Genomic DNA, 11,121 nt, shown 5'->3' with positions numbered 1-11,121 from the left:
CAGATTTAGAGGGATAGTGGCTAGGTTTTAGTCTTAGTAGATCAAGTTGAATCCTACGCATTATGCTAAAAAAAAAAAGGTTTACTGCTACTGTGCTACACAAAAAAAAGAGTATTAATAACAAAATTATAAATTTAGAATAATTTACTTTGTACTAATTTTAATTTTAATTTTTTTGTGCAGGTTTAAAGTGTAAAGTGATCATATTAAGTAAAGCTGCAATTGTGCATTTGATAAAACAGACTCTATTGTTTTATACATTAAATTTATATTATTCTAGTTAAATTGTAATTTTTTTTTTATTATAGATTGTGTTTCATTTATTCTTAAATATTTTTTAATTACAAATTTCTACTAGAAAATATTTATCTGGATATGAAAAAAAAAAAAAAAGACAAAGAGAAGAACTAATTGAATCTCAAAAAGGAGCTATGGACAAATATATTACTAGTAAAAAACAAAATCTTGCAGAAAATTTGAATGAAGGTTTCATAAATAAACAAGAAATTCATCAAAAAGAGTTAGAAGATAATGAAAATATACAACAAAATGATAATAACGAAGGTGGTCGTGATAATGTTCAAACATGTAATGTTCAAAATGATAGAGTGGATTAGCTATATTATCAATTGAAAAAGAAATGTTAGTAGAACTTGAATGCAAAAATTTAATTAGTAATTTTGCCTCTCAAAAAGCAAGAAAAATAAATTTTAATTGAAAAAAATATATGAATTTATAATTAAATATAATAAAAGGCCTCGTTTAAAGCTTTCGCCTAGGGCCCCCAAATTCATTGAGCCGGCCATGAAAGAGCCACTAGTGGGTTGCTGCATAAAAAGCAATAACAAGTCGTTGATAAGAAGAATTATATAGAAAAACCAAAAAGAAGTTCCAAACATAGATTGGTGCTACTGAACCATTACTTAATAATAATAACTAAACACATACTCAGATTATGACAATACCATTTCCTAATGATCTTATGCTTGCTTCTACAAATCTCTTCATACAATTGACTACTTAAAGGGGTTTTTCCTTTTGATAGCAACATTTGTGGAATACAGCAATAGTAATGTAACTCTTTTAAACTTCATTCATATGAAGATTGAGAAAGTCCAATTAATTTTTGTGATTAAGGAGACATTAAGTTGTAGCACTCGACAACCATGGCAGAGAGCTATAGCACATTCTAAATTTTGCACAAGCATAAAAACAAAGTCTAAATTCCAAAGTTTCATATGGACCAGGGCAGTTTGATAGACATGCATTCCACAAGCAAAGGAAGTCAAATCCAACTCACATCTTTAGCTACTATGAAGTGAGATGGGATATTAAAATTAGGTTGGAAGACATTACAAAATCTTCTGAGTCCTTGATTCTCTACAAACCTAAATGGAAGCTCATCCAATATTATCATTTCAGCAAGAACTTTTCTACCCACAGCATTTGTAAAAGTCCTAGGCACTAGATTTCCCTCCTCTACATCCTTGGACAATGGGACAAAGGACAATGGGTTTTGTCCATCATGCAATTCATTAAAAAGACATTCAAGACAAACAGGTGTATGGGATTTTAAATTAGATGTCCCATAAATTTTGCTATCAGCCTTGTACTCCTTGCTACAATATATACATCTTGCCTTAGTTTTACCTTCCTTATCTATAAACTTATCAAAGTGGTCCCAAGCCGATGATGATGATTTTCTCTTATTAGGATTAGAAGAAGATATCACATGCAATGGAAGAGGAGGTTTCATAGTTGGTCTTGCAGTGGCAGCATCAAGTTGTGTAGGCTCCATTGAATCCATGACCTAGTACCACACAAAACAAATCAATCATTAAACAATGCATTCACAAAAGAAAAACGCAAAGATATGAAGAAGACCACTAATAAAGCTTCTTATAAACGAACAAGTTATTTAATCCATAAACCTTCTACAAAAAGGTTAAGCAATTGTATCATTAGAAGATAGTGCTAGTCATATCTACTTTGAAAATAAAGATAACTGTTTTAGAAATTTTTATATTTGCAATGGAGACTGCATTGTCTAAGGTAAGGATGTCACAATTTATTGTTGGAAGTTTGTTAAATGACATAATGCTCCAAACTTAGCCAACAGAAAATAAGGATTACCTGTAATGCAAGTGGTCCTAGAAAGCAAGGTTTATCAAATAGTTGTGCCAAAAATAAATGCTTTGGATCTTTCTGTGCATAATAGAATGAAAGGCTTATATTAGAACCAAAGGATTAGAATGACATAAGCAAGGTTGTCAAAATCGGGATCCTACGTAGTATCGTTGAAGGTAGGTGGGATCGTAGATCGTATGATCGGATTGTGAATCGTAAGATCCTATACATTTTCATATTTAAAGCAAAAAACACATTGATAATGACTTTATATGTTGAATAATCACGTAAACTATAAATTCATCTATAAAAAAAACTAAGATTTGCATCATATGATGTAATTTGCAAGTCATACATCACTAAGTCTATACTAACGAAACAAATATATATTTATTTTTTGACCCAATGTATCTAAAAAGTTCAATAAATGTTTAATTAGCAACCAAATACCAAAATATTTATCAAAACATATGGAAAAATATTTTACAAGTTCTAAGTTCCAAGTTTGAAATCCAAAATAAGTTAGCCAATGGAAACTAGCTAACTACAATTTGAAATCCAAAAGCAAGATGAATATTAAGGTAAATTGAACATTTAATTATTCTCATTCTAAGGTTCTTATAACCACCATCCTAAATTCCTAATCACCATCATCCATTTCATTATCTATGTAGACATTATATATTTGTATACTAGAGCTGTAAAAGACATCAAAATACAATTTCACTATTCAAGTCATATCAAGCAACAATTAAAGAGCATGCTCAAAAAAATTAATAAATCAATATACAAATATAAGCATAACTGATAAAATTATATATAAAAAAATATTTTAGTAATATTAGAACACAAATTAATATATTGATTAAGCAAATTTAACAATATTAGAGTTTCAAACGCAGCGAAGCCAACATCAAATTCTTCATTTAGAAATGATGAAGCATTCCTTCGTTTTAATTACAAGTGAACTAGAAACTAGAAAACATTTGCTTAAATTAACATAATTTTATAAAAAATAAAAATAAAAAGTCATACCATCACAACATGAAAAAATAAAAACCCTTAAAGTTTCATCAAAACAAAAAATTTATCCCATAAATTTTTTTTAAAAAAAAAACCCAAAATTTTATGTTTTTGATAGGATTAGTAGGATCAATAGGATCCCATACGATCCTACAATCTTACATAATCTTACGCACAATCCTACCATTTTTACGATCCTAGTGCGATCCTAAACATTTTGGTGAGGTGAGATTGTAAAATCGTGCAATCCTATGATTCAAATCGCAATTTTGACAACCATAGACATAAGTACTATGAAAGCTACAGAATCAACATGCCACTGACAAGGAACTAATGAAAATCCAATCAAATAAAAAAAAATTACATAATTGACAATTTAAAAAGTACTACTAGTTACGTAACAACCACTAGTCCATCATTGACAATTCAAAAAGTACTACTAGCTACCTAACAGCCACTAATTACAGTAAGGACTCATTTACTGTAAGGCCAACTAAAAGTAAACAAAACTACTTCAACCTCTTTCTTAGCCATCTCACATTCAAGAGATAGCATTAGTCATGATATATTAACAAATCACATAAATCACCAAAAATAAGAGTAACAAATAACATTTATTGATATATATGCATAAATAATTAACCTGCTCAAAGAGTTATAATCATGATGTTTACAAATCAAGTCATTTTTCACTTCATTAGAGAACTTAGCTAGATTCTCTCCCTTTGGTTTGGCCCCTTAAGCCTATTCATTGACTTATCAAATGAAAAACCTTTTTATTTGAAAGACTTTACACATCTCTTTGTAACCTTTTTATTTGAAATACTTTACACATGATATCTATAAGAACTTAAACGCAAACCCAGATCAACAAATACCCAAAAAATTAATCTGGGTATTTCCTATTTTCCTTATAGATCATTTAACCAGTATTACATAAGCAACCTCATTTGAGTAAGATTCATGCCAAACCAGATCACAAAATGCAAGAAAATAAAACCCAAACAGAATATTCACATCAAAAAAATAAAAAAATAAAAATCAAACCCAAGACAGAATCAAAAGCAACCCCATTTGAGTAAGATTCACGCCAAACCCAAATCACAAAACTCAAGAAAATAAAACCCAAACAAGACATTCACATAAAAAAATTAAAAAATTAAAAATCAAACTCAGGACAGAATCAGAAGCAACCCCATTTGAGTAAAAACAATTATACCTTAGAATCTAATTTGTTAAAGATCTTACTGAAACCAAATTGCTATCCTCTTTGAGATAAATAGACCAATGAGATATCAGATAAGTTTGTGTTGAAAAAAAAAAAAAAAAAAAACCCAACAAAGAGAAGGATGACTTACACACGTAGAGAGAGAACTCGGTGAGAGAGGTGGAGAAGCACCGCCAAATCGTGATGGTGATTTGAGGCTAGAGAGCTGAGAAAGCTGAGAGAGGCGGAGAGACCAAGAGAGAGCTGAAGCCTAAGAGAGGTGGAGAGAGAGCTTAGGGATTTTTTCTAAAAAAAACTTGGGACCAAAAGAGGTATATTTATATGAACCCGAACCCGATCCGACCTGACACTAACCCAAAACCGAAAATAATCCGATCTTTAGACCCAAAACCTGACTTGAATATTCTCAGACCCACCCAAAACCCATTGGGTCAGGTTGGGTCCTTGCTCAGCCCTACCTGATGTTGGTGCTCTAATAATTAGAGGTTTTGTAATGTCAATTTTGATTTAATTTGTCACGAAGGAATTTAGCCCAACCCACACCATGTCACCACCAGGCACATCAATATCAAGGGTCTCAAGAACAGCCCAAAGAGGAATTCCATATTTGGAGAATCCAGAAGTTAATCTCAACATAGTTTAATTCCCTAGAGAGTGCATTGTTAAAAAAAAGTCTGTCACCAAAGTTTAATCCCCTAGAGTGCATTAAAATCTATCCTCAATCAAACACTGGTCTGTTTGGATTGAGGGGGAGGGAGGGGAAATAGAGTAGAGTAGAGTAGATTTAGCCCAAAATTAGCCTATATTTAGCCAACTTTACTCTATTCCCCAAAATCAAACTAAAACCTTACCAAAAAAGATGTAAAGATTCAAAGCACAAACAGCTGGGGTGGGAGGACAAAACAGATAGAAAATAAGAATGAGTTCAAATTTAGCGAGGGTCTGAGAAGAGCAGGGAGTCTTAGAGGAAAAACAGAGAGAGTAGAGAGAAACAAATAGAACCATACACCTTCATTTCCAGCAAGTTTCTCCTCTAAGGTCCACTCTTTTTTGTTTTTTGTTTTTTTTGTTCTTCTTTGATGAGTGACTCCCCTTGGAGCCATCTACTTCAGAAAAATGAAGTTCAAGGTCGAACTCAGCAGTTAAAAGTGAATAAAGTTCATCATTATCAGAATAATAAGTGTTAACCAGTTTTAAATGTGCCTTTAAAATCTAAATCACATGTCAAGGATTCCTATATCAATGTTATGACTGTAACACCAACTGGAAAGGACCAAGGGCTACCCACAAAAAATTAAAAAAAAAAAGTACGAAAAAGAAGCAATACAACTACCTTTTTTTTTAAAGTGACAACAACCACAACATTAAAAAGGTCTCATAAATTGAATAATGAAAAGAAAGTATAACATGAGACAACTTAGATAATAACTGTGATTAAGAAAACAAGAAGAAGACGAAGAAGAAGAAGAAGAAGATAATAACTGTGAAATTAAAGGGTAGGAGAGAGGGACTTACTCTGAACAGGACATAGGATGCTGGAATTAGACCAATCAAAGATTAATGAAAAGGTTGGGCAATGATGGAGTTATCGTCATAAAGAGCATGTAATTTAGCAGCTTATCTCTACCTTTAGCTATCTGCTTTCAAGAATTTCAGCTTAATTGAATAGCACACGAAAATAGATTAATTTTATGATACAAAGAAAAGACAAGGCAAAGATATACCTCTGCTTGGAAGAATCTCAACTTTTAATGCCACAACCAACTAACCAAAGACCAGCCAATTAACTTAGACAAAAAGAAGCAGGATGATGCTCCAGCTGTAGCATTAAAACAACTAAGAGAAGGCCTCTGATTCTATTTTCTTTTTCAGCTGAGTGAAGCAGCACAATTTGTGAGAGACATGGAGGTGTGGCAATAGAATGACAATTTTTTGAATATGTATAAGTTCTTACTTGTTATTTCACATGCAGGTGGTGTGTATGTTAAATAATAAACAACATGCAAAGCCATTGTTGACACACAGTGGATTTCAACTCAAATTCCAAAATCCCACCCAACCAAACTATAGATTAAAATAAAAAATAAAAATCAAGCCCTGGATAAAGTAATAGAGAAACAAAGACCTAGAAAGTGAGAACCTGGGTTGATGAAATTCCTTTTGTGTGTTTATTTCGATCTCTTTTTTTTTTTTTTTTCTTTTTTTTTTTTTGCTTCAAGATGCAGCCATGGTTTACTTACTCGCTCAGAGTGAACAAAGCCACGGATTATGTTGCAACCCAGTCTGAATTGGAAACTTTCTGTACATCCAGCATCAAAGTAAAGAGTAGCATCTTCAATGTGATCTGAAATTTAAGACAGGTGAATAAATAATATTAGAATAGATCAACTGAATGTTGGACAGAGATTTTCAAATGTCAAGTTAATACCATCAATAAATTTTCAGAACTCACAAATTTGTGCAGATACAAATTAGAAAAAATCAACAGCCCAGCCACCACTGCTACTCTTGCCTTCAACGCCAGCGATGCCAAGCTTTGAACTTCCTTGACTGACAGCACTGTTGTCAATGACCCCAGCTTAAACTTCTCAGCTTTAGCAGTAGAAAAACCTGGCTTCTTCATTGTCGTCTCGGTCCAAGGACCTGGTTGGGTCCCCTTTACAACAGCAACAATAATAATGTCTTAATCCCAAAATTTTAAAACATAATTCATTACACATTCCTATTAAGGAAAATTACTGAATATTTTAATGTTGCAACTTGGGTTTGATGATGGTAAGTGCTGATGTACTATAAATTGCCAATAATGTTGATAATCTAGTAAGCCTAAATGCACATGATAAAAAATGGGATGACCAATGGCAACTAAAACCAAGAGGAACAAACCATTAAGTTGACTTATACTAATGCCAGAGTGAATGAGACATTTGGTCAGATATATTTGCACATTTCAAACTGAGAATGAGAAGAATGTTTTTTGCAACATGAATCCACCCAAAAATTATACCAAAAAAAAAAAAAAAAACTTATGAGCAATATACTTATAACAATCATTTAGTCTAAGCCCTAAAACGTCAGAGGTACTTGAATCAACAACCTTCGAAAGAAAAAAAAAAGACAACTAACATTATTAAAAGAGACAAAACTCAAAAGAGAAATTACCTTCAGTACAAAGGCTTTTGAAAGCTTCTTTTCACTGAGGATTGAAGAATTTGCCTTCGCAATTGCCAATGGAACCAAACCCAGGCTCTGCTGCTTGAAGCCAAAAGAGAAGGGCTTTGGGGAGAAATTATATAAAAGAGAAGGGCTTTTTATCTAATATATTTTAGATATATTATAGATTATAGATTATCCGTATGCATAACCATTTACATTTCCTAATTTTTATCTCTTTATAATGAAATATAATACAACTGGAATTAATTTTCTGTATATTATACGTCAAAATAAATACAAAACAAGGGGCATGAAGAACACTTGATACAAATGATTTCAAATGAAATATAACATATCAACACACCAAAAGTAACATCAATTAAAAATAAGATAAGAGCCTTACAACGTTTACTTGTATAGCTACCAAATTGGTGCACATCACCCCTAAATTTGCACTCCACGCGATCTAAGAATTGAAAATACATAATTCTCCACTGCTTGTTCAGCAATAAAGGATACCATACAACCCAAAACCCAACCACATATCCAAGTGCCATGCACACATAGAACCAGTCCACTTCATGTCCACCAGTATTTGTGCTTCCCTCGTTTTTAGTGTTAGGTTTTACATTATTTATAGTACAATTATCAGTAAGTGGAGGCCCACAAAGTTTATTTCCAATAAAACCAGAAGCATTGAGGCTTTGCAATTGAGTGCTTAAAGGGATTCTCCCAATTAAATTGTTGTTTGCCAAGTTCAACTTACTCAAAAAATTTAAATTTGACATGCTTAGGGGAATTTTACCTGAAAGTTGGTTTTTAGAGAAATCAAGAGATTCCAAGGATCCCATAGCACCTATATTCTCAGGAATCCTTCCAATCAAATTATTAAATGACAAATTCAATGATTGTAATCCTTGAAGACTAGTCACTTCTTTAGGAATCTCTCCTGATAAATTATTCTTCGAAAGGTCTATAGTTCTTAGTAGTCCAAGATTGGTGGTATACTCACGAACTTGCCCTTTTATCACAAGATTTAACCTTTCAAAATCCACAGAATCACCATCAAGCACAAACAAGTCCTGTAAAATATTGTGAGAAGTTGAAATCATGGCATTCAAATTGTTAACACATCCAGGTATGCTTCCAAATAGCCTGTTATGTGAAAAGTCCAAGATTTGGAGTGAAGTTAGGGCGCAAAGTTGTTTCGGTATGGGGCCATGGAAATTGTTTGAGCGAAGGTTGAGAATGATCAAGATTGAATGTCTTTGTCCTATCCATGAAGGTATGATTCCAAAAAACTTATTCTCACTGATATCAATAATCTCCAAATCAGTGCAATTTTTCAAAAAATGTAGTAATTTCCCAGAGATTTTGTTGTTGCTTAGGTGCAAAGACTTAAGAAGACTCAAATGTTCAATGGATGTTGGAATGCTACCAGTGAAATTATTGTTTCCAAGACTTAAAACCAACAATTTTTGCCAATTCTCCCAACAATAACTTATATTTCCTGATAAAAGATTTTTCCCAAGATTGAGAAGTTCCATTTGTTTGGGCTCATTCTTCTTATAACACAAAAAATGAGAAATAGATCTAGACAATAAATTGTTAGATAGATCTAGAAAGCTCACGTTAGAGGATATAAGAGGTAACGAACCATTGAATGAATTAGAACTCATATCAATCACGGAAGAAGGATACAAAGTCACAGGGATATTTGGAATCTCTCCATAGATATGATTGTGAGACAAGCTCAGATAATAGAACTGAGAGGACATATTCCAAAACAAAGGAGGAATTGCATCTGTAACATTTGTGTTGGATATATCCAAAGACCAAACTCGCTTTTGTGAACAAATCCATAAGGGAAAATTTGGCCCTAAAATCCACGATCCCAATCCTAAAAAGAGAACTTGAAAAGGAGGAATCCAATTGGGACTTACTTTTAAAGTGAACCGGTTTGGAGTTGTGCTAAGTCCCTTTAATCTTCTTAAATTGGCAAAATGAGTTTCAGATACTACTCCCTCCAACATATTCCCACCAATAAAGACATGCTCTAATTTGGAGAGTCCTCCAAAACTTTGAGGAAGAGTTCCATTAAACTGATTATGTGAAAGGTCTAAGAATCTCAAAGATGAAAGTTTTCCTATTGAAATTGGAATTGGACCCCAAATTGAATTACCCTCCAAAGAGAGTGTTGAAAGATTTTGAAATTGCCCAAGTCCCTCAATCAAATGACCAGATAGTTGAGCATCATACATTTCTAAGACCTCTAGTCCATATGAAACACATCTTAATAAACTTTCTAAGATTTTCGATACCTCTTGACTGAATTTGTTGTCTGACAATCTTAGTTCCCTTAATTTGCAAACATTGCCCAAAGATCTTGGTACCTTTCCATCAAGTTGATTGCTTGTCAAGTCTATGCTAATAGCAGATGTTAGGTTTCTAATGGAACTAGAGATTGTACCTTGCAAAAGATTCTTGCGGAGGTTGAGGAACTCAAGATGACTAAAACTATACAACCAATTGGGAATTGAGGAGTTGAAATTGTTGGCAGATAGATCAAGGTGCTTAAGAGAAGTCATGTTTTGCAAACCAATAGGGATTGGACCTTGAAAACCATTGGCAGATAGATTAAGAGCAACCAAATTTTGATAACCAAAGACCCATTTTTTTTTTTTTTTTTTTTTTTTGAGAAAAATGTCATTGTTGCTTTTTATTAAGAAATTGCAACATTAAAAAACAAGGAAATTAACTATTTTTAGAAGAACAGACTCTATTTGGACTAATAATGGAAAAGAAAGTCTAACTCTCTTGTCCAAAACATGAGCAACAAACTTACCCAGCCTCCTAATATTAGAGGATGAGTGGTTTAAAAGCGAACCAACAATAAACTTAATGTCTTAGATGATAGATCCAAAAGGTGAGAAGGATGAGCCCTCAAGGGTAAGAGCCTTACAAACAAGCTCAAAGTCACCCTCAAAGATAGTGTCTTTCCATGTTTATAAAAAAGCAATCATTATAAAATAGACGCTATAAATTAAAATACTATCGCTTCTAAGAAAACGATGAAGTGAAAGATATCAATTTTTGGTGCTACTTGAGAGAGTAAAATCCTTTCCCATCCTCCATATTAATTTTGTTAGAATTATATGCCCTCAAAAACAATACTATGCATTTTTATTTGATAATAAAATTTTATTTTCACATTCATAATTTTTATAGATATATTTCATTGTTTAAATGTGGCATGTGATGTCATTTCTGTAGAAAAATCATATTAATGGTTAAGGAACCAAAGATAGGGAGTAATGATTTTTAATAGATTATTAAATTGTTCTAGGCTGTGGATATTAATTGAATATTACCACTAAAGCCTACACTTGTTGTGCTGCTATATGATAGGATGATTTACTCCATCATTGAGGCTGTGACTTTTAGCAGACAAGTGGGTGTAATGTAACTAGTACATACATTGAATTGGATCCGATTAAGGACACCTTATGGAGTGATCACTGTTAATTAAAAGGTTGTTCTATCACAATTTTTCAATTGTCCTCAAACATGAGGGGTTTATGTATATT

At 32.6% G+C, this 11,121-nt stretch overlaps 1 protein-coding gene across 1 annotated transcript; it reads right to left on the bottom strand.

Moving 5' to 3' along the window:
• Positions 1–4,473: 4,473 nt before the first annotated feature.
• On the bottom strand, positions 4,474–10,211 carry LOC111991878 (receptor-like protein EIX2). Its single transcript, XM_065762540.1, has 6 exons — positions 7,541–10,211; positions 6,831–7,034; positions 6,619–6,722; positions 6,103–6,250; positions 5,894–6,015; positions 4,474–4,628 (listed from the first exon to the last, which is right to left on the bottom strand). Exon 1 carries the CDS (start codon positions 10,120–10,122, stop codon positions 7,813–7,815), a length of 2,310 nt encoding a protein of 769 aa, XP_065618612.1. The 5' UTR covers positions 10,123–10,211; the 3' UTR covers positions 4,474–4,628; positions 5,894–6,015; positions 6,103–6,250; positions 6,619–6,722; positions 6,831–7,034; positions 7,541–7,812.
• Positions 10,212–11,121: the final 910 nt, after the last annotated feature.

The sequence above is a fragment of the Quercus suber genome, unplaced genomic scaffold (assembly GCF_002906115.3).
Source record: "Quercus suber isolate HL8 unplaced genomic scaffold, Cork oak 2.0 scaffold_462, whole genome shotgun sequence".
NCBI classification, from domain to species: Eukaryota; Viridiplantae; Streptophyta; class Magnoliopsida; order Fagales; family Fagaceae; genus Quercus; species Quercus suber.
This window is presented reverse-complemented; position numbering and strand designations above follow the sequence as displayed.

Coding starts and splice junctions, on each gene's coding strand:
- LOC111991878 (XM_065762540.1), bottom strand. CDS start 10,122: ATGACTTCTCTTAAGCACCTTGATCTATCTGCCAACAATTTCAACTCC.